The sequence below is a fragment of the Salmo salar genome, chromosome 14 (genome assembly GCF_965601325.2).
Source record: "Salmo salar chromosome 14, fSalSal1, whole genome shotgun sequence".
NCBI lineage: Eukaryota > Metazoa > Chordata > Actinopteri > Salmoniformes > Salmonidae > Salmo > Salmo salar.
The window spans coordinates 69,231,591-69,256,214 of record NC_138304.1 but is presented as its reverse complement, the minus strand read 5'-3'; the positions used below and the strand labels follow the sequence as shown (position 1 = coordinate 69,256,214).

General features: G+C 43.4%; 1 protein-coding gene across 5 annotated transcripts; it reads right to left on the bottom strand.

The window, feature by feature from the left end:
- Positions 1-1,561: 1,561 nt before the first annotated feature.
- On the bottom strand, positions 1,562-24,086 carry LOC106570037 (claspin). 5 transcript variants are annotated; one of them, XM_082961111.1, is made up of 24 exons: positions 23,807-24,085; positions 23,275-23,431; positions 22,964-23,080; positions 22,322-22,686; positions 22,075-22,221; positions 21,714-21,846; positions 21,450-21,552; positions 16,964-17,523; positions 16,514-16,690; positions 16,150-16,307; positions 15,744-15,922; positions 13,796-13,848; positions 13,433-13,623; positions 7,123-7,726; positions 6,969-7,029; positions 6,726-6,801; positions 6,551-6,642; positions 5,352-5,510; positions 5,004-5,125; positions 4,123-4,244; positions 3,751-3,868; positions 3,583-3,656; positions 3,280-3,441; positions 1,562-1,889 (listed from the first exon to the last, which is right to left on the bottom strand). In XM_082961111.1, coding segments are annotated over exons 2-24 (3,894 nt in total). In that variant the 5' UTR covers positions 23,276-23,431; positions 23,807-24,085; the 3' UTR covers positions 1,562-1,769. The 5 variants fall into 5 exon arrangements, with proteins under 5 accessions (XP_082817237.1, XP_082817238.1, XP_013997424.3 ...); XM_082961112.1 differs by having other exon boundaries at positions 23,275-23,354; XM_014141949.3 differs by lacking the exon at positions 23,275-23,431 and having other exon boundaries at positions 6,726-6,798; positions 22,964-23,102; positions 23,807-24,086.
- Positions 24,087-24,624: the final 538 nt, after the last annotated feature.

Sequence of the window (24,624 nt, the reverse complement as noted above, 5' to 3'; positions counted from 1 at the left end):
TTATATTTTTGTTCAGTGCACTAAAGGCATCTTCTACACCACTATACCCCAATGTCAGCATGGGATTGTTAATAAAAAAATGTAAAGCTGAAATGTCTTGAGCCAATAAGTATTCAACCCCTTTGTCACGACAAGCCTTGCATTCAGAAGTAAACATTTTCTTCAGTCACATACGTTCCATGGACTCACTGTGTGCAGGCAGTGTTTAACATGGTTGTTGAATGACCTCATCCCTTTACTCCAGTGGAGCAGTGTTTAACATGGTTGTTGAATGACCTCATCCCTTTACTCCAGTGGAGCAGTGTATTTCAAAACAGATTCAACCACAACGACAGAGGTGGTTTTGCAAAGACTTGCAAAAAAGGGAACCTATTGATTAAAACATTTCTATAAACAGACACCGAATAGCCGTTTGAGCATGGTGAAGTCATTAATTACACTTTGGATGGTGTATCAATACACCCAGTCACTAGAAAGATACATGCGTCCTTCCTAACTCAGTTGTCGGAGAGGAAGGATAACATTTAAGGATTTCAACATGAGGCCAATGGTGACTTTAAAACAATTAATGGCTGGGATGCGAAAACTAAGGATGGATCAACATTGTAGTTCAGCCACAACATTAACCTAAATGACAGAGTGAAAAGGAAACCTGTACGGAATTTAAAAAAAATACAAAACATGCATCCTGATCGCAACAACGCAATAAAGCAAGATTTGGGCAAAACAAGCATTTTTTGGATTTTCCCCAAACATCAAAGTACCACTCTCCATATTTTCAAGCATAATGGTGGCTGCATCATGTTATGGTTATGCTTGTAATCATTAAAGACTGGGGTGTTTTTCAGGAATAATGGAGCTAAGCACAGGAAAAATCCTAGTGCAAAACCTGGTTCAATCTGCTTACACCAGACACTGGGAGATGAATTCACCTTTCAGTAGGACAATAACCTAAAACACAAGGCCAAATCTACACTGGAATTGCTTACCATAAAGGCTGTGAATGTTCCCGATGGGCCGATCTACAGTTTTGACTTAAATCTGCTTGAAAATCTTGGGCAAGACATAAACGGTTGCCTAGTTATGATCAACAACCAATTTGACAGAGCTTGAAGAATTTTGAAAATAATAAAATTGACAAATATTGTATAATCCAGGTGTAGAAAGCTCTTAAATTTACCCAGAAAGACAGTTAGTATAATTGCTGCTAAAGTGATTCTAATGTATTGACTCAGGGGTGTGAAAACATATGTAAATGATAACTGTATTTCATTTTCTAATAAATAAGCAAACACTTTTCACTTTGTCATTATGGGGTATTGTGTGTAGATGGGTGAGATTTCCCCCTCCCCCCCCCCCATTTTGATTTCAGACTGAAAACAAAATGTGGAATAAGTCAATGGGTATGAAAACTTTCTGAAGGCATTGTACTTCTATTCACCTACAAGAAACCTGCCTGTGAGTAAAAGAGGGGAAAAATACAAAAAACAAAAGCATGTGTTAAAATATGATTTAATTTAAAACTTAAAATAAATTTAATAACTCCCCCCCCCCCCCCCCCCAAATAAAACATCTAACCCATTCTATTTACATGATATATATATATATATATTTTTTAAAATTAAAAAAAAAAAAAATCAGGACACAAATTAAGTCAAGTGTTGTCCAAAAGAGCCAATGTGGCCCTGAGAGAAAGTGTGAATGTTGTGGTAGCACACACACTCTGGAGGTTGTGTGCGATTGGCACAACAGGCACAATGTTGGGCACCTCAGTTCTCCAGGTAACAGAAGATACTTCTTTGGGGTCCTTTCGCTGCTGGCGTTTTGTTTTCCCGACATGGCCGCTTAGCAGCCGGGGCCAAAACCTCTATTTGTCCCCGCTTCTTCATCTGCAAAATAAAGATATTCAGAGTGAAATATGAGAAATGTCTCCTGTTGATAAAATAATCGACCAGAACCAGGCAGAGATACACCAAGCTTGTCTCTCCACCACGTTAGCAGCAAATGTCCCATTACGATAACATTTCCATTTAGGAACTCTTAATTTCTTACTAGAATGTAATTATTTTGGCCCCGGCATGGAGTCCCATTACAATTCTACACACCCAACTGTGTTTGTTGAGGTCTGTAGATCTACTGTACGACTCTGAGAAGTGCTACAGCTATTTAAAGATCAATTAGGCCTCAGTTTAAAACAGAACTCCCCAACAGAGTCTTAACACGGTTAGCAGGATCTGTCACATTTTATTGTAATTATCATTAAACGTCATTATGACTAATAAAAATTAGAGCCAATTTAAAAAAAGACAACGTCCTGAGACAAATTGGAATTTCATGTTTCATGCTGCTTCCCTGATCGGTTCAGAGATTATATACATAGAATGTACAAAACATTAGGAACACAAGTCCTAATATTAAAGTTTCACCCCCTTTTGCCCTCAGACAGCCTCAATTCGTCAGGGCATGGACTCTACAAGGTGTTGAAAGCGTTCCACAGGGATGCTGGCCCATGTTGACTCCAATTCTTTTCACAGTTCTGTCAAGTTGACTGGATGTCCTTTGGATGGTGGACCATTCTTGGTATAGACAAAACTGTTGAGCAAGAAAAACCCAGCAGCGTTGCAGTTCTTGATACACTCAAACCAGTGCACCTGGCACCTACTACCATACCCTGTTCAAAGGCACTTAAATATTTTGTCTTGCCCATTCACCCTCTGAATGGCACACATACACAATCCATGTCTCAATTCCTTTTTACTTGTCTTCTCCCCTTCATCTACACTGACTGAAGTAGATTTAACAAATAAGGGATCATAGCTTTCACCTGGTCAGTCTGTCATGGACACTCACTGTATACAATCATATAGAAATACATATTCCATACAGATCTAGTTTGGATTATGTAACGTTGCACACATTCAGCTAAAAGCTGAGTTGAAGTACATGCAAACATTTTGAAAAAGTATGGATAGGAGAGAGCAGTGAAACATTGACAGCTATGGCCTTTGTCGCCACCCTATGGTCTAATATCAGTACTACACTACAGGCTCCAACATGACAACCAGCATAACTAGCACCGCAATGACAAAAGTTCTACAGAAGAAACCATGTGTTCTTAAAATGTGTAATGGATGGGAATGGATAGGGAGGCTTTCTAAAGATAAATTATAATTTGTTTACAACACTGACCAACAAGCACCCTCATCCTCCAATGCGTGTTGGGCCCACAGGATTACATATAAAAACACCATTATATTGTATCTCTATGGTCGGACCTACCGTTTTTTTGGGGGCCTCCGCAGCAGAGGCCTCTTTCTCTGGCGACAGGCTTTGGAAGACGAACCCTCGGGTGTTGCGGGGGGCTAGAGGGTTCCCCTCGGAGATGCAGGCCAGCTTCTGCAACACAGAGCGGGGCTGGCTGAGCAACGAGCCCCTCTTCACCTAAGGTCGGGGTCAAAGGTTGAATAGAGGTCAAACGGTCAGAGTCATCTAGTAAAGATTCTTAGAAGGAGCAGATTACACAGTGAAAATCACAAGTGTCACACTAGAGAGGGTGATTACTAGTATGAGGAAGGTACTGACCATGGTGGGTTGAGAGGGTCTCTGGAAGGGGTTCTGAGCTGGGGCTTTCTCCGCCTGGGGTGCAAGAGGCAGCTCTGGAAAACAAGAGATGGAGGGATTGTGATGGAGAAGGGTTAAAAAGAAATTTGCAGTCATATTCCTTATATCTCTCATTCCATATCAGCTCACCTTTCTTCTGTAGTTTCTTGGCAGTCAGTTTCTTGGCGAGCTTCATGAACTGGCTGTCCTCCTCTCCAATTTGGTCCCCCTCTTCCTCGTCCTCCTCTTTCTTGGCCTTAGCGTCAGACTAGGACAGAGGGGAGTTGGACACATATGATACACCACACATAAACACACACTACATAGAAGACAGGCCAGGGGTGTAATCATCAGTACAAACCTTAGCAAACTGGGAAAAAATAAAAAAATAAAAACACGAGAGTTTCTATTGGACAAATTCAGCTAGGTCCCTCGTTTGGTTCCTAGTGAATACACCCGTTTCCCCTGACACAATAGAATGACACACTAAGTGTTCGATACACTCCCATATGCTATGCAAACCTGTTCTCGTAGCCACTGCTCCCTTTCCAGCCTCTCTTTCCTCCTCTGCAGCTCTGCCTGGTCCAGCTCTTCTTCCTCCTCCTCCTCTTCCTCCCCCTCGCCATCCATGTCAAAGCCATCATCTATGGAAGAAAAGCACCACATACAATCTCAATTTTTTTTTTTTTTACTTAACCTTTATTTTGACAGAGTCAATGTTGTGACCAAGTTCTTTTTTCCAGATGAGCCCTGTTTAGTGCAATATCAAAATACACATTATTATATACACAAATCATAAAAACACATTTTCAGTAAAAAGATACCCTAACAGCAGTCTGAAATGCCCTAGAGGCACCAATTATGAAGTGCATTGAGATCATATCCTTCTAACATGTAAGGTGGAGAAGAAAACGAACTAAAAGCAGATCTACCCAACTCAGTGGATATCGAATGGCTCTCCAGAGTTAGCCATCCCTGAGACCGGGTCTAGTATTTCATACGTCTATAAGTTAACAATGAAGTAAGGTACTGAGGAAGTTCATGCAGGAGGGCTTTATAAAATGTTTTAAAAAAGCAGTGCAATGCATCGATCTACAAGACTTCAAAAGAGATCCAGCCTACTTTCTCATCTGCGTCGCTTGCTGTTTTAGGCTGGGTCTCTGTACAGCATTTTGTGCCAACAACTGATGTAAAAAGGGCTTTATAAACACATTATTAATTTCTGACAGAATGCAGTTAAGAGTACTGAACCTATCGCTTGTAATAATAATGATGAACTGCATCCAACTGACTTCGTTGACAAAGTCAGCACTGGGTTATACCCCGACTGTTGATTAAAGCTTGTGGAATAGAAAAGTATTAGAATCAATCTTAGAAGAACACCTATTGGCACACACACACACCGATGTTCTTCCAGCGGAAGCGGCGAGCTCGGCCCGGGCCATCTGAGTGCAGATCCCCGTCGGCGAGGTAACGCTCCTGGTACAGCCGCAGTCGCCGCTTGTCGTCGTCAAGGACCTGTTTCCTGTAGACGAGCGGATTCAAGCAAGCTTCAGGGTAAACATTTCACACAGATATCCTATGATTGGATTGCTCCCCCCCCCCAAAAAAATTAAACTCCTCTACTACTAAACACTACCTATAAAAGGTAATGCACATTGGTTAACTTAACCAAATAGCAGTAATAGTAGTGACTATAGAAGTTCTTCTCTGTTTTGTTGAGGTATTTTGAATGTTCTGTCAGCACTCACATGTGGATCTTGTTGACCTGGTCCTGCAGCTCTTCATCAGAAGGCAGTTCGTCCAGCAGCTCCTCTTCCTCATATTCATTCTCACCGTCATCCTCATCCTCACTGCCCACGTCACTACCCGAGAGCTCAGCCTCAGAGTCCACAAACTCTGCCATGCGCCTGGAGGGGGGGGGGGGAACACAACCGGACATGGATCCAAAGTGGGCTTAAACTATCCTTCTGGAAATTACATTTTAAACTGATAGAGAGTGGACGGACAGTAGGCTAACGGCTGGTTAGGGGATGCGGGCTGGCTGATCACAGTTCTCACGTGATATTAGATGGAGCAGTCATTCTGATATGACACCACGCTCTGAACTATGATATTCTCATTGTAGGACACCGAGGGATGCATTCTGGGATCAGTCAATCATTTCGATATTAGAAACATAACGCCCGACCCCAAACTTTTCCCCCTTGGGATCTACACGATTCATGTGGATGCCCTATTTTGAAATCAAAATGGTTAGTAGTGACGAGTGTGGACACCTACTCAAAGACCTAAAAGCTATAGACCGACTAAGACAGTAGAGTACTGAAGCTTTTTCAGTGGGCAGAACTTCTCGCAACACCCACCCCGAATTGAATAGCCACTTAAAAAAAAAAAAATGAATTTATGACTTTTACATCAACAAATAGACAATTACGTTTTCATTTCTTATCAAAATGAAAAGAAACCAATACATTTAATAAAATGCAATTTGTCAGTTTGTATATTGCCATCTTTACTCTCAATTTCTGTAAAAAAAAGTTTAAAAAAATAAAGAAAAAAAGGTGTTCTTTATTCTAAAAAAAATATCCTAAAAGAAATATCCTAAAATACAAAATCAAAATGGGGTGACCCCAATGCAGTTCGCCGACCCCGACTGAATACCACTGGACTAAGGTAAAGGTGAATGTAGAGACAAAATGACAGATGGTGTATGGAGCTTGGCGTTTACTGCCTTCCCCGTTTAAAAGAGAATCAATGCCGTACACTCATCACCAAAGCAAACAGTCCTAAATGACTGTTGTATGCAGCGTGGGCTTTAATGCCTTCTCTGGACAATGCTGCCTTTGTTGACTGAGCTCACATCCTTTAATAGGCTCCATCATCAAGGAAACCTAACAGCTGTGTGTTGGTAAGTTCCTGATGCAGGAACAGTTCTGCCTCTACTTACATTTTCTTCTTTCCTTGACGGGGTGCAAACACAGCCTCCCTCTCCTCCTCTTCTACCTCGTTCTCTCCTCCTCCATCCCCCTCATCGTCCTCCTGGAAGGAAAGGAAGGAGTTAGTTCACCTGTTCGGGCTATACGTCGTTGACGCAAGCCAACGCACACGCTCAAGTGTCTTACTTGCTCACTCTGGCTCTCCACGTCTGACAGAAGTCGAAACTCGCAATCCTCTTCTTCCTCCTCCACCTGCTTACTACTGAAACACCACAAATTGCATTTAGCCTTTACAGGGATCAATATTTGAATCTACAGCCTGAGAATATCATAGTGGTCAGTAGAAGTGTAAGATGGTACTCATTTACTGAATTGAATAAACTGACATGCAGAGGGGAAATTATTTATCAGATGTTAGTGCTTTTTAACCTGTCTTCAGCAGTTGAAGAGTGTGGGGTGGGGCTCGAGTTGGATCGCAAGGGGGAGACACCTGTATGGAGAGAAAGATTGAGAAATGGAACCAAAATATTACACCTGTATACTACCCCCTTATATACCCAACCACCGAGACACACATGCTTACCTTGAGTAGTAAACTTCCCAGAGCAGAGGCCGAGCAGCTGATCCATGTCATTGTCTCGGTCCATTTCTAACTCCATCTTCTCCTCCTCCCTCTTCCTCCCTTCCGCTCCCTCCTTCTCCCTTTCTGCCTGTGCGGTAGGGAACACTCCTGAACAGAGCCCCAGCAGCTCATCCTCTTGCGTTGCCCCTAGCCCTCCCACTCGCTTCCTCTCCTTCGCTCCCCCCTTCTGTGTGGTAGGGAACACTCCCGAACACAGCCCTAACAATTCCTGCGAGGCCCCATGCCCCCCCACGCCGCCCTCTCTGGCCGTCCCGAACCCCCCAGAGCACATTCCTAACAGTTCCCCCATGTTAGCGTCCATAGCGTTCTCATCCAGGCTGTCCAGCAGGAGCTGTCTCTTGTGGGAGCGCGGGGGGCCGGTGCGGGGCCCCACATTGAGGAAGCCGTCGGCATCCAGGAGCTGGGAGTCCTCCTCCACAGAGAAGCATCCCTGGGACGGGGCCCCCAGGGGGCCAGAAGACTCGCTGGGGGAGTGGGGAGTGTACAGGTCCTGGGAGTCCTCCACGGGCAGCGAGAGGGAGGGCTCGGAAAGTTTGCCTGAACTCTGTGGGATGGAGAGAGGGATGAGACGCTGGGGATGAATCTCAGCAAAGGAGGAGTCATCCTTTCTTCCTCTTCATCAAGGGTTCAATTCTAACTGGATATAAGCATGTCTGTGCAACTTGAATTCAGAGACTTGCGGAAGTAGGATGCGGAGGTCTGAACCAAAAATGTATGGTTTGACACAGAAGTTTTAGCCTAATGTAGTAACTGAAATACGGAAAATGACTGTTGGCCTATAACTCACAGGTAGCCTAATAACAGTATTTCTTGCAGCAAAATGATACACCATATGTTAATCTTGTCTCTGGGAATAGGAGTGGAGAAATAGGATTTATTTATTTATTTCAGCATCTTGAGAGAATGAGTATGCACGGTTAGGGACTGTGCAGTCTGTCAGCTGCCAATAGGCTATTTCAACCACATAAAATATACATCCAAGACTAACTGAAATCCTCGATTCATGATGGATAGTTTTCACTTCCTTGGAACTAATGATGTCATTTGGACATTTTGCAGGGGGGGGGAAAATAAATCTCTGCTGTTTTAGAGTTAGGATATTGCATTTTCGCTCCGGTCCCTACACATCCACTTTGAATACAGTGTTGTTTGACATGACAACGAACGCAAATGCCAGGAAAGGGTTATTGTGATTGGTTCCTACCCTAAGTGTTGATAAGTGATTCCTAGGGGACCCTGTTATCTTTGGCTACATTGAATGTTCTCTTAGTAGCTAACATGCATGCGCTGTGTATTCCTCTATGATTTAAAAAGAAAGTTGCACAAACATGCTGATTTAGGTCTACACCATCACTGGTATTATCAGGCTGTTTAGCTAATTAGGTTTGCTCTGACTCAGCCAGCTAACTAACAATTAGCATTAGCAGCTAACACATTTTGCGCCCAACTTGCTAAGAAAATACAAAACGAGCCATTTGCAGATGTAAGAAACAAACTAATAATGTAATTATAGAACGCTAGTGGATTTATATTAGGAAGCAAAGTGAAAACAGCATTGTCGTCATCAACATTGTTGTGACATGTGCTGCATTGACCATGCAGACTGAACGCAAGTGTCTCGTGGTCAAAGACCAACAAATGAGCTCCTTGAATGATGGGGCAGTGAGTGAGCGTGAGAGATGACTCAAGTAGCGAAGTAAACTATAAAAATTGACATTACACACAGCATATCACATTGAACAAACCACACATTAAAATACCGTTATAGAAGGTAAAGTAAAAATATGCTAATTTTCCCACCAGTGGGGTTTCCCCCCAAACAGACTTGTTGCAAATAAAAACCTGTGCGTCATGTAGCGCACACAAAATGTATTTTTTAGCTTAAAGGTGCTATATGCAGAAATCGCTCTGCCATTTCCTGGTTGCTAAAATTATAATAGTTCGCCTAATTTCAGTTTGTGTGATCAAACAAGCAAGTATAGTGTAGAGAATCATTGAACCATCTAAACCGCTGTGAAATATTTTCTCAACCAAAAAGATTGTATTTTCAGCTGGTGTACAAAAGTAAGATACAAAAATGTAACTTGAGAAAGGGAAACAGAGGACAGATCTACCACTTATACTTGCTTTCAATGAGAATGACAGATCTATAACTCAATTCTGTGTGAATTTGATCAGGTCACCCCCCCCAAAAAAGTGACATATTGCAGCTTTAAGTTCTCATGTACCGAATAAAAATCTATAGTTCAATGTGTTTCCATCGCATTTTCAACTCGACTGATAGCTGTCAAAAAAACTTGCGTTAAATAGCTAAGTGTTCACTCTGGTCCTGGCACGTGTGCTCTAGCCAACCTCTCGCAGATACAGTGCGGGGTCGGCTAGTCTACATGAGATTAGCCTATTATGGATAAAGATTGAGTTGTCAAAACAGCAGTCAAGCATCGATCATTTCACCAGAATAAGATATTTATTGGAAAGCAGCATCAAGCTCATAGTGCATTTTCCCCACCCTGCCAAGTTCATCATAACATTTCATTTGTAGCTTAATAAACTGCATGGTTTCCTGAGTTGTAGTGGGAGGACCACACACACACACCATATCATGTTACTCCCACGTTTATGTCGATATGATGGCATCTTTTCACTCCCTCCTCTACATTTTCTTACTCTGTTTCTGCTGCTAAAGCCACTTTCTACCACTCTAAATTCCAAGCATCTGCCTCTAACCCTAGGAAGCTCTTTTCCACCTTCTCCTCCCTCTTGAATCCTCCTCCCCCTCCCTCTCTACGGATGACTTCGTCAACCATTTTGAAAAGAATGTTGACGACATCCGATCCTCGTTTGTTAAGTTAAACGACACCGCTGGTCCTGCTCACGTTGCCCTACCCTATGCTTTGACCTCCTTCTCCCCTCTCTCTCCAGATGAAATCTTGCGACTTGTGACGGCCGGCCGCCCAACAACCTGCCCGCTTGACCCTATCCCCTCTTCTCCAGACCATTTGCAGAGACCTTCTCCCTTACCTCACCTCGCTCATCAACTCATCCTTGACCGCTGGCTACATCCCTTCCGTCTTCAAGAGAGCGAGAGTTGCACCCCTTCTCAAAAAAACCTACACTCGATCCCTCCGATGTCAACAACTACAGACCAGTATCCCTTCTTTCTTTTCTCTCCAAAACTCTTGAGCGTGCCGTCCTTGGCCAGCTCTCATGCCATCTCTCTCAGAATGACCTTCTTGACCCAAATCAGTCAGGTTTCAAGACTGGTCATTCAACTGAGACTGCTCTTCTCTGTGTCACAGAGGCTCTCCGCACTGCTAAAGCTAACTCTCTCCTCTGCTCTCAACCTTCTAGACCCATCTGCTGCCTTTGATACTGTGAACCATCAGATCCTCCTCTCCACCCTCTCCGAGTTGGGCATCTCCGGCTCGGCTCACTCTTGGATTGCGTCCTACCTGACAGGTCGCTCCTACCATGTGGCGTGAATCCGTCTCCGCACCACGTGCTCTCACCACTAGTGTCCCCCAGGGCTCAGTTCTAGGCCCTCGCCTATTCTCACTATACACCAAGTCACTTGGCTCTGTCATATCCTCACATGGTCTTTCCTATCATTGCTACGCTGACGACACAATTCATCTTCTCCTTTCCCCTTTCTGATAACAAGGTGGCGAATCGCATTTCTGCATGTCTGGCAGACATCAGTGTGGATGACGGATCACCACCTCAAAGTGAACCTCGGCAAGACGGAGCTGCTCTTCCTCCTGGGGAAGGACTGCCCGTTCCATCATCTCACCATCACGGTTGACAACTCCATTGTGTTCTCCTCCCAAAGTGCTAAGAGCCTTGGCGTGACCCTGGACAACACCCTGTCGTTCTCCGCTAACATCAAGGCGGTGACCCGATCCTGTAGGTTCATGCTCTACAACATTCGCGGAGTACGACCCTGCCTTACACAGGAAGCGGCGCAGGTCCTAATCCAGGCACTTGTCATCTCCCGTCTGGATTACTGCAACTTGCTGTTGGCTGGGCTCCCTGCCTGTGCCATTAAACCCCTACAACTCATCCAGAACGCCGCAGCCCGTCTGGTGTTCAACCTTCCCAAGTTCTCTCACGTCACCCCGCTCCTCCGCACACTCCACTGTCTTCCAGTTGAAGCTCGCATCTGCTACAAGACCATGGTGCTTGCCTACAGAGCTGTGAGGGGAACGGCACCTCCGTACCCTCAGGCTCTGATCAGTCCCTACACCCAAACAAGGTCACTGCGTTCATCCACCTCTGGCCTGCTCGCCTCCCTACCTCTGCGGAAGCACAGTTCCCGCTCAGCCCAGTCAAAACTGTTCGCTGTTCTGGCACCCCAATGGTGGAACAAGCTCCCTCACGACGCCAGGACAGCGGAGTCAATCACCACCTTCCGGAGACACCTGAAACCCCACCTCTTTAAGGAATACCTGGGATAGGATAAAGTAATCCTTCTAACCGACCCCCCTACCATCCCCCCCAAAAAGATATAGATGTACTATTGTAAAGTGGTTGTTCCACTGGATATCATAAAGTGAATGCACCAATTTGTAAGTCGCTCTGGATAAGAGCGTCTGCTAAATGACGTAAATGTAAATTATATCAATATTTGCACATAAAGGCGTTTCCACCTCCATTTCTCGCATTTTACAGACAAAAATTCCCAACATCTCAAACGAATTATCTTTTGGCATTTATATGTACCGAAACGTCCTGGTTCATTCACAGCTGTTGTGATTTTTTTAAAAAAATTTTAACACAGGGTTCATACACATTTTTTGATGAATGGAATTTAATTACTTTTTCATGCGTTTTAACCAAATTTCCATGACCACTGGTATGGACACTGGGATTCTGCTTTCTGATCCCATGTACCAACTCCTGTCGTTGTGCAAGGCACTTAACCCACCCAAAGTAGAATACCTGTTAGGCAAGAGTTTAAAACAGATGTGGTCAACCCTTAGTCTGGAGAGCTACTGGGTGTGCAGGCTTTTGATCAAGCCCTGCTCAAAACAGAGTTTATCAAGGTCCAGTTGAGCAGCTAATTTCTTACGTGGTTTGTTAGAGGGGGACTGGAATAAAAGCCTGCACAAACATTAGCTCTCCTGGAGGATGGTAGACCACCCTTGATGTATAACATTGCAACCAAACACGTTTAATGCCTTTTGAAATAATTTGCTCATTCAATATATCAAAGATCAAATGGCTCTGGTGGGCTGGAAATGTTTTTATTCTGCTGAAGCAAGCCCACACATTCTTTTCAGGAAATGTACCTGTTCGAGTTTAGTCATATTTATCTTAGTTACCTCAGAAGTGTTTACTTTGCAGGCTGACTAGCATCTATTGAGTTACAAAGCATCTACAAAACCAGTTGAAGCCACATATTCCAAAAGGCTACATCAAATATGTTTTCCTAAAATAAACTGTTCGTGATTCACAAATTATGACATGATTCGATTCACAACTAATACAATGGCAAAGTGAATCGCTAGTTTCATTAAAAAAAATAGTTTAAATTATGAAAAAAAGCTAATTAACTTTGTATGGCCTTAATCACAAGTGTTGGTGGAAAGTTTATGGGGACATGACTCAAACATTAATACATGCGAGAAATAGCTAAGCAGTTAAGTAGAGGGTACAAGATGTTCTTGAATTGGCTACCTAGTTAGTCTGTGCTCTCATATTTTATAGGCTAGGCCTACCTGCTGCTGCAGCAATGTCCGACTGTCGCTCTCTCCTTGAGCAACGTCCCAATCGTCTCGCACACATGCAGGTGACAGCCGCAAACAGCCGCGCTTAAGTGTCATGCTGATCCTGGCTGATATGTAGATGTTTTATTTGATTGACAAAATATTTAAACTGTGCCTAAATAATCTACATTAACAGAAATTAAATTAATTCTCCAAAACTTTTTGGATTTGATCATTTTCCAAAACTTTTCCAGGCATGGAAAACAGCATTTTAAAATTCCATGACTTCTCCAGGAGATATATATAGATATATATATATAAAATGCACGCGCACAGGAGGTCCCACAACCCCTGTCAAAAATCGCTCCGTCGCCCCTGCTTGAATTGTCACGTAACGCATGCATTACTGGGAGACACACATACTGGGGTCTGTGTGGTTATGACTGGCTCTCTCCTGACACTTTTATACTGTCATACAGTGGTACGGAAAACACTGGGTCTTAGTCATACATGTCATCAACCCTTCTAAACTGTCAGTGTCTTACCTTGGAGGCAGACCCCAGGAAGCTGGGTCGGAAGAAGCAGGGTGAGGGGGAGCGGAAGGTGCTGGCTGACAGACCCCTGCCTCCTGTGGTGCTGCGGTTGACAGGCTGGTAGGACGGCAGCATGGAGCCCTGCAGCTCAAAACTACTGTTGTGACTGTTGTCCTTGGCCAGGGACAGAGAATCTTCCTCCTCTGTAGCGGGAAAGAGACTTAGTTACATTTAATTGACATTCTATGTCGTTTAAAAAAAATGGTTTAACCTACACTGGGGAAAAAAGACACCAGAATCCACCAAGGATGAGAGTATTTTCTGAAGTAGCATAGTTGCGACAATTCACTTGAAAGATGTTCAGTCTCTACTCACCCATCTTTGTGTAACTGTCTTGACCATCAGGCTCTGTCCTCTTTACACCATCTCTGTGAGAGACTAAAATGTCAACAACTTGGGACAGATAACACCGATACTAACTTATTGAGCACCTACTTTTACACCAGTGTTAATTTAGGCACTCTTTTTCTACATGTAGTCTAGTCAGTCATTTTGACTACAAGATAAGTCTTAATCATTATTACAATTACAAATGTGACTGTGTAGTTATTAGTCTAGTATTGCTTCATTAACCTACAGTAAACATAAATCAGAATTCCATGTGCGTAAACATACATAGCCTTGTCCTACCAAACTTATTTCCTGTATAACATCCTATTCTCTGCCAACAGCAGAAATATGACAAACAAAAGAATATATAATTATCTGGCCATGTAATAATTATCAGGCGCAGAGAGCAGCACTCGGTCACTTTCATTGCCATTTTTATTAACGTAACGTATAACAGCCACACATTGTTTCGCCAAGTGTAACAAAACCTTGAGTCCGAATCGAGTCACAAGTCCTTATAGCTTAAGTTCGAGTCCCAGTGCTCAAGTCGGAGTCACTGGGTCCACATGAACTAAAAATAAAGTTCTTTACCCAGTCAGTGTAGAGCCAAGAGGAATTTAATCAATACATTGTTTGCTATCCATTTTTCTTTCTGTGCCACCAAATGCTTGTATGAATACATACTAATAATAGCTAAACAGTTAACCAGAGGGCACAATAAATGTTTTTAACTTGCTACCGAATTATTAGCCTGTTCTCTATTGTATTATAGGCTAGGCCTCTGACCCTCTCGCTCTCCTTGAACGACACACTCGTCTCGCACACCTGCAGGTGATACGCACAAACACAGACAGACCCTAAAGCAGGGGTGTCAAACTCATTCCATGGAGGGCCTAAGTGTCTGCAGGTTTTTCCTTTCAATTAAGTCCTAGACCACCAGGTGAGGGAGTTCCTTACTAATTTGTGACAACACTTCAATCAAGTACAAGGGAGGAGCGAAAACCGCAGACATTGTGCCCACCGTGGAGTGGGACACCTGTGTACTCGAGGCAGTCTGAAATGTTGATTTTTATTTGACTGATAAAATATTTAAACTGTACCTTAATAAACTACATTAACAGAAATGTAATTACATTTCCATGACTTTTCTAAAACTTTATGGATTGTATCTTTTTCAATTTCCCCCCCCCCCCCAGGCCTGGAAAATACCATTTTAAAATTCCAGGACTTTCATGACAGTATGAACCCAGACACTCCTTGGAGAGAAAAGCATAGCTCGAATGTTGTTTTACTGTTAAACTCAACGTTGCAAATTGTTAATAATTTCGTAAAGCAGCATATGTTTCTTAACCAGGCAAAAGGTAGATAACTAGAAGAAAGTCGACTGCACGATGTGTATAATCGGAGGTGGAGCCTGTCTGCCCATGCGCATCGTTTGCAGCCCTGCAGCTAACCAGCTGAGGTAGGCTGTTTGTGCCAGGTGTGGTACGTCCTTCCCACTGAACAGAACATCTGTGCAGCTAATATTGTGTTCATCACTGAAAAGCTCTCACACGCTAAAGACTCTTATCCAGTCCATTTACTACGCAGATTTGTCACAGAGATAAGTTCATCTCGTTTTCGTGAAAAGTAAAGAAGAATCTAGGCAATTGCCACAGAAAAATAGGTGTTTGACGAATATGTGTCACATTTTTGCTGACAAAATTAACACTGGCTTACACAGTTACATTATTTGAATCCACCAATCACGTTTGAGAAGGATTCAGATATCTGGTACCTTGCTCTCCATGAACGCTGAAACAGAGCGGTACCTCGCTAGCTACTTTGCCTTTGTCTTATGCAGGCCTGCAATCTGAAGGCCACGTACTGTCAGCCCACGTACATGACTGAGACTCCCCAAAACTCAGCACCACACACACACACACACACATACCCGGTGCGCGAGCAGGAGCTGTTGGCAAACAGCATGAGGGTTCCGTCTGTGTTGAGTAGATCTGGTGGGGGAGAGGGACCCTTTAACCTTAACGGGGAGGGGCTCCTTACACTCCTCTGGGCCATACTGGCCTCATCTTCATCCTGACCCTCACCACCCCCCAGTAGCTCCTCTACACCCTATGGAGTGACAAAAACAGGTTTTTGACAAACTCTGAACCACACCTACTTCATGTTTCCTTTACAATTCATTGGACTCCCCTCTCCTGGTCCATTAACCCTGGTTAAGTGAAACATTTCAAGGTTTTGGTCTTGAATGTTACAGTTCCCATCTTCGAGCACCACCATGAAAAGTCTACGGAAAGCACACGGACAGTAGAATGTGAACGCAGACCATCCACTCTTACCTCTTCCCCCTCGGAATCTGTCATTTCCTCTTCCTCCTCTTCCTCGCCACAGTCCTCGTTGTCTAGGCGATAGAGGGCGGCCTTCCGTTCTCTATCCTCCTGTCTCTTTACGGCCATGGCTTGCTGCAGACGGATCTTCAGGTTGGTCAGCTTCTCGCCTGAGGACAGAGGGAACACAGGACTGGTTAGGAAAGATTCATGTAGCTAGAGGACAGAGAAACAAAGACGTTTGGAAATATTTCAGGAACCTGGCTTACTATGAATCATATGGGATGCAGTGCAGTTACCTCTTTAGTGTGTGTGTGTGGAGGTTGAGAGAGAATGCGTGTGTGAGATGGTGTGATGAACGGTACCATGTCCATACCAGGCGCGGTGTGTGCAGCCTCCTCCTCCCCTTCCTTGATGGTGGTGGTTACAAAGTCTTGGTGGAGCTCCTCGCAGCTGTCTTTACGGATGACGCTGAGCTGCACAGTGCGTTCCCCTCTGGGCCGGGCCACGGGCTGGACGTGACGTAGGTAGCGCTCCTTCAGCGCCTCTACGCCTAAGGGGGAAACAAACAGTTTAACTACAGATACATAACCAACTTGACTGGGTTACTTCTCACCTCAATTCATTCAAGCTCACCCATTGTGCCACAATACAGTGTGCTAAAGCAGTGGCTTGAGTTGTCCCACCAAAATAATTTTGTCCAGCACATGCATGCTGTTGTCAATTGTATCGAAACACAAGGCTTTAAACCCCAAACCACCATATGGGAAATATTGTGCTAGAGAGTTGACATTACAGAGGTGACTATTTTTTGTTGTGCTCTCACCTGGGTTAACCTGAGGGGGCTCCAGATCAAAGGACCCATCGTCAGCACACAGTTTGGACACTGGCGGGGGCTCTACCCCCAACTCCCTCAGTCTGGCAAGCCTGTCCTTCTTGGGTTTGGGGACTGGTGGTGCTACGGGCTCCACACTGGCCGGAGCAGGTTGGGGCTGAGTTACATCCACATCCCCATCCCCTGCTTTCACCTCCATCTCCTGGGCTTGGGAGTCGGAGGCCTCTGCCTGGTTCTGCTCTAGTGGTTCAGCCTCCATAAATTCTGGTGGTGTCGTTTCAGCACTATCCAAACCTAAAATATTGGCCCCCTGCATAATGGCGGCCAGTTCAGGTAGTGGGGATTCATCGTCGTCGGAATCCGAGGTTGGAGAGGTCTCACCTGCCCTGCTCTGGTTCTCCTGGTGTGTGGAGGTGGTGGCCGGTAGCTGGGGAAGAGCCTTGGTCGAGTGTGGGTCCAGGGAGTCTGGGGGCTGTTGGGGCTCCTTGGGTGGGTCGGGGAGAGGTGGTGCTGGGGTTGCCTCCTTTATCAAGTCCTGATACTTGACAGACCTTTGAGGGGGGGACAAAAAATAAATAAAACAGGTTTATATCCTTAAAGGAGCAATCTGCTGTTCAAACAATAACAAAGCAGAAACCCCAACACAGTTTTGGTAAAAGGTTGAGGGATTGGGCTTAACTTAAGGTATAGCGGGCAGTATTTTCATTTTCGGTTGAAAAGCGTGCCCAGTGTAAACTGCCTAATATTCGGGCAAGGAGTCAAATATTTGCATATTATTAGTAGATTTGGATAGAAAACATTGAAGTTTCTAAAACAGTTTGAATGATGTCTGAGCATAACAGAACTCATATGGCAGGCAGAAACCTGAGAAAAATCCAACCAGGAAGTGGGAAATCTGAGAATTGTAGTTCTTTTCAATCCCTATCGAAACTACATTGTCTGTGGGGTCACGTTGCACTTCCTAAGGCTTCCATTGGCTGTCAACAGCCTTTAGAAACGTGTTTTATCCTTCTCCTGTTACTGGGCAGAGAATAGTAGCTCAGTCAATGAGTGGACTGCCTGAGGACAAAGGACTTGGTGATGCGCGAGCCCGCCGTTCCTTCTTTTTCTTCTTGAATGAATACGCTATTGTCCGGTTGGAATATTATCAACGTTTTATGTTAAAAAGACCCTAAGGATTGATTGTAAACAACGTTTGACATGATTCTACGAACGGTAATGGAACTATTTGACTTTTCGTGTCTGGATTTACTCTCGCGCGTTATGCCTTTGGATAGTGATCTGAACGCACGAACAAAACTGATGTATTTGGACATAAATATGTAGTATTTCGAACACAAATAACATTTCTTGTGGAAGTAGGAGTCCTGGGAGTGCATTCTGACAAAGATCAGCAAAGGTATGAGAATATTTATAATACTAATTCTGAGTTTAGTTGACCCCAGAACTTGGCGGGTATCTGTATAGCTTGCTTTGATGGTTGAGCTATGTACTCAGAATATTGAAAAATGTGCTTTCTCCGTAAAGCCATTTTAAAATCTGACACAGCGGTTGCATTAAGGAGAAGTATATGTATAATTCTTTCAATAACTGTTGGAAATTTTATCAACGTTTATGATGAGTATTTTTGTAAATTGATGTGCTCATTCACCGGAAGTTTTGGAGGGAATACATTTTCTGAACATCACGCGGCAATGTAAAATGGGGTTTTTGGATATAAATATGAACTTTATCAAGCAAAACATACATGTATTGTGTAACATGAAGTCCTATGAGTGCCATCTGATGAAGATCAAAGGTTAGTGAATATTTTAGCTGTATTTTTAGTTTTTGTGATGCATGTCCTTGCTCGGAAAATGGCTGTGTGGTTTTTCTTGTGAAGTTTATGTCCTAACAATCTAATTTTATACTTTCGCCCTAAAGCCTTTTTGAAATCGGACAATGTGGTTAGATTAACGAGAAGTTTATCTTTAAAATGGTGTAAAATAGTTGATTGTTTGAGAAAATGAAATGAGATTTTTGCTGTTTTGTATTTGGGGCCATGCTATTTCACTGGCTGTTGAAAAGTGTGTCCCGCAGGTGGGACGGTTACGTCCCACCTAGCTCATAGAAGTTAACGTAATGCAACAACTAAAATACAAAGACAGAGCTATGGATGCAAGGACTGACCACCTATTAGGACGGGGAATTGCCAGGGACCTCACGATATGATATTATCATGATACTTACTGTTGGTGCCGAAAAGATATTGATTGCGATTTGATACTGGGATTTTATTGCGATTTGATGATCTAAACATATTGCTCACTACATGTCTGCTGCAGAGAGACAAGGGAGCACATGAGAAAATGAGTTTTGAACAGTCACGGAAATAAGGGCTGAAAACATGTTGGATAACAATTTAAAAAGTAGATAGAGAAAAAGCTATATGAGGAAAAAAAATACAGGCTTTTTTGAGCAACTACAGCCAACTAGCGCTAGCAAACGCTACCTAGCAAAATAAAATACAAAATATATATTATTTTGCAAATCGACACTTGGAGTCAAAGTATCGATACAATATCCAAAATAATACTGAAATATATAACGGTATCGATCCCCCCCACCATCACAACCACCTATATAAACATGGCTAAAGTTATGTTTTGAGGCTATACAGAGATTTGGGGTTCTGATAGGGTATGACAGTTAAACTAAGCACATGAGGCATTTATAGGTAATATTCTTAAAGAATCAATAGGTATAAAACAACTTCAGAAAGTATTCAGACCTTCCACATTTTTTTACATTACAGCCTTATTCTACAAATTATTAACAAATGTTTTTTTTTTTTAAAGCCCTCATTCTACACACAATCCCCATAATGACTAAGCAAAAACAAGTTTTTATATTAAAAATACCCTGAAATATCACATTTACAGAAGTATTCAGATCCTTTACTCAGTACTTTGTTGAAGTACCTTTGGCAGCATTACAGCCAAGAGTCTACTTGGGTATGACGCTACAAGCTTGGCACACCCGTATTTGGAAAGTTTCTCCCATTCTTCTCTGCAGATCCTCTCAAGCTCTGTCACATTGGATAGGGAGAGTTGCTGCACAGCTATTTTCAGGTCTCTCCAGACATGTTTGATCAAGCTTGTCCCGAAGCCACTCCTGCGTTGTCTTGGTCTGAGAGTCTTTAGGCAAACTCCAAGCGGGCTGGTCATGTGCCTTTTACTGAGGAGAGGCTTCCGTCTGGCCAATCTGCCAAAAAGGCCTGTGCTGCAGAGATGGTTGTTTTTCTGGAAGGTTCTCCCATCTCCACAGAGGAACTCTGGAGCTCTGTCAGAATGACCATCAGGTTCTTGGTCACCTCCCTGACCAAGGCCGGCCCTTCTCCCCCGATTTCTGTTTGGCCAGGCAGCCAGCTCTAGGAAGAGTCTTAGTGGTTCCAAACTTCTTTCAGTTAAGAACGCTACTGTGTTCTTGGGGACATTCAATGACGCAGAAATGTTTTGGTACCCTTCCCCAGATCTGTGCCTCGACACAATCCTGTCTCGGATTGTGGAAACAAACTAGATGATCTACGATTAAGACTATTCTACCAACGGGACATTAAAAACGAATATCTTATGTTACTCTGAGACTTGGCTGAACGATGACACGGATAATATAGAGCTGACTAACTTCTCAGTTTTTTGGCAGGACATAGCAACTACATCTGGTAAGACGAGGGGCGGGGTGTGATTCCATTTGTCAATACCTGCTGGTGCGCGATATCTAATATTAAATAAGACTCAAGTGATTTCACGCCTGAGGTATAATAGCTCATGATAAGCTGGAGACCACACTATCTACTAAGAGAGTTCACATCAAAATTATTCGTAGCAGTCTATTTACCACCACAAACCGACGCTGGCACAAAGACCGCACTCAACCAACTCTGTAAGGCCATAAGCAAACAAGAAAATGCTCACACAGAAGCTGCGCTCCTAGTGGCCGGGGACTTTAATGGAGGGAAACATGTAACCGGAGGAAGAAAAACCTCTAGACCACCTTTACTCCACACACAAAGACACATACAATGCACTCCCTCGCCCTCCATTTGGCAAAACTGACGATAATTCTACGCTCCTGATTCCTGCTTACAAGCAAAAACTAAAGCAGGAAGTACCAGTGACTCCCTCAATACAGAAGTGGTCAGACGACGCAGATGCTACTCTACAGGACAGTTTTGCTAGCACAAACTGAAGTATGTTCCCGGATTCATCCAATTGCATTGAGGAGTATATTACCTCAGTCACAGGCTTCATCAATAAGTGCATCGATGACATCATCCCCACAGTGACCGTACATACACTGCGCAAAAAATAAAGGGAACACTAAAATAACACATCCTACATCTGAATGAATGAAATAATCTTATTAAATACCCAGCGGTCCTGCTGCTGGGTTGTTGCTAGTAAAAAGATATCCAGGTAGACAAATGTCTACTTACTTGAGTAGTGCCATAGCAGAACCTTCAGGTCGGGCTCTCCTCTTGAAGAACTGGTCGATGCTCTTGGGCTCAGGCATGTGATAGGGCAGCCCGCATGTGGATTCTGCAAAGGAATTAAGAACACGTTACAAGAGACACTGGGTTGGACAATAGAAGCCACAAAGGACAAGTGCGTAGCAAGTCATGTAGAGACAAAGCATTGTGGAACACGGCAATACACTACATACAGACACCATTGATAAATGAACGCGAAAACAAACTGACCTCGGACAAGCCTCTGGGTCTCGCTGTGCAGCTGCTTCATGGCCTCTTTGCCGGCTCGAGCTGCCTTCCTTTCCTGGGGACGCTGTTTCGGTCCAGCCTCTTCATCTCCCTCCTCATCGTCAAATAAAGGCTCCTTAGGGAAAGATACAGAGCATAGTTCTGACACACAGAATACAGTGCATTGTCTGCCTGCATAGCACACAAACCACTGACTTAGTAAACAGAGAAAGCTAAGTAAGACTAGCCATAAACTCAAATTAAGTCTCAAACCACTATTCTAGGGGATTTCTTTTGGGCATACATTTGCTTTTTAGTGACCTCACACCTACAGATACTGAGATGACTTAAATGTTGCTCTTACTTTGTGTCTCTTGGCTTTCTGCTTTACTGCTGCTCTGATGGCATCCAGAGACTCTTCCTCTTCATCATCATCCAGACCAGCATCATACAGGTCATTGTTACCAAGGAGACAACCGCTGTCATTCAGAGTACAGGGCAAAGGGGTCTCCTACAAAACAGAAAGTGATGGGGATAACAAATCTTTAATTTGTCTCAAAACTCTTCATTTTACACAGTCACTTATTTCTCTGTCCCTCAACCTCTCTTACCTCCTCAGGTCTCCCTCTCTTCTTCCGCCGCTCCAGAGCCTTGCTGTTCTTTTCTTTCTTCTCTTGGTGTCGCTGGAGCTTCTCCCTTTTCTTCCCTTCCTTCTTCGGCTTCACAGCCTTTCTTACCAGCTCTTCCTCATCCTCTGGCGTGCTCTCGTCACTGTCGATAGGGGCTATCCGGGATATCTTCTTGCTCTCTAATTTAGCCTTTTTGACCTCTTCCTCAGCAGTCTCCATCTCATCTCCACTGGATGCTGATAGGACCAGAGCCTCTGCCATCTCATGCACCTCCTCCTCACAGTCACTGTCTGTCAAGGCCATACGACAACGGGACCGCCTGTTTACTGTGATGTCATCATCCGAATCTGGGAAAAATATTACAAGCCATCTTAATGACTAATGCGGTATAGGTGGTATTCCGTTTGCGTCACAAGGCAAACTGTTTCCTATTAAAGTAAGTAGGTTAGTTTGCATTGGTGGTTGAATTCTCAAGTACTGCAGTTGGCATTGATAGTCTAAAGTCGATTCATTGTTTCTCATCACAGAGCAAATGGCCCAAAGCTGTCTATTTACATTAACAGGGGGCTCTGGTCAGGTGGTCAGTTTAGGTACTGATCAATCTTCTTTGTTGTGTCACTGTACCTTGCAGGTCGACAGTATTGCTAATCATCTCAGAAGCCATCTGCATCTCCTCCACTGGTGAGCCCATCCCACTGTCTGAATCACTCTCAGCTACTGAAACCTCAGCAGGGAGCTCCACTGCCTGGATAGGGGGGAAAAACTATGACAAATTCACCTCATGTTGATGTTGTTAGAGGGAATCATGCCAGTCTTTTTCCTACAAAACCATGGTCTATCTTCTTCATGCCAAGACATACGTTTGACTGATTTAAAACTTTGACAATTGAAATATGAAGAAAAAAAAACACCATTGCAAATTTAGGTAAATGAACTTGCATAAATGTGATGCCTGTCTCTGTTCAATGTTCGGTCGCCGAAATGGCTGTTGTGCTTGCGGCGCCTTCTCTCTCAGCTGCCACAAAGAGTATACGGATACGTTTGCCAGCCGGACATTCCGTGGTTAACGTTACACCTAGCCTAGGAAACTGTCTAGAAGAATCAACAGTTAACACCGGCCTGTTCATTACTCACACAGTCAGTGACAGTGTTACCCTGTGAAAAAGTCTAACAAACAAATATTTCAAAACGTAGACAAACTTAACTAGCCAAAGCCGGACGATGGTTGTTCGACAGTTAGTTAACAGTAACGTTAGCTAACTAATCCAACTCAATCAGCAACAATTCAGGTAGCTAGCTAACGTTAGCTTGTTAGCGAGCTAACTGACATGGGTTATGGCGGACTCAATCACCAAAATAAATTAACGTAGCTAGCTAAACGTTTAACTAATTAAGCAATGTATTGGTATGCAGCTAGCGAAAGTAGTTAACTTAGTTGCTTGTCAATTAGAAAATATAAATTCTTACCTGTTGTTGATGGACCACCAGACTCATCTTGACTTTATCCGCCTTTTATGTGTATTCGCAGTAAAGCTTCATTAAAATCGGGAAACCAAAACTTCCGTAACGTTTTAAATTATTTCCAACCATAAGGCACGAATATCGGTGTAAAATGTTGTATGCTAATATTATTAAATGGTGTAATTGATCCGCAGCTAGCTAGCTACCTTTCTCTCCCTCCCGCTTGTTCTGAACTAATACTTTTTTTTAATTTTTCGCGCGCTGGATAACGAAAGTCTATCCTTACATCTGTCAGTCATTGTCGTTGTGCTTTTCTATTCGATGAGACTCAAAATTGATGTCCACTTTCACCCAATCGTTGGATGGTGAGTATGGCAATGACAGAGGGAAAGCCTTTGATTGGTAAATCTATGTGCCACAGCTGACCAGACATGTCCACCCACTCCACTAAAAAATCAAGGAAGGCCAGTTTATGCGAATATTCTATAATCCGAAAAAAGAGAATATGCGAATTTTTCCACCAAATTGTCTTGTTGCAGATAAAAGTTAGTACCTGATGATGTAGTGCACACAAAATGTACTATTTCACAAAAACTGTTCTGTTAATTAGTAATTAAACTGTTCTGTTAATTAGTAAATGCGCCTATTCTGGTCATAATGAGATTATTATGGTTAAAAGCGATAATATTTGTATTTGTCAAAAGGCAGGCAAGTATTGATCATCATGTCACCAGAATAAGACCCTATATATCTATTGGAAAGCAGCATCAAGCTCGTCACCGTTCACTTTCACCATCCTGTGAAGTTCATCATCATTTATTTAA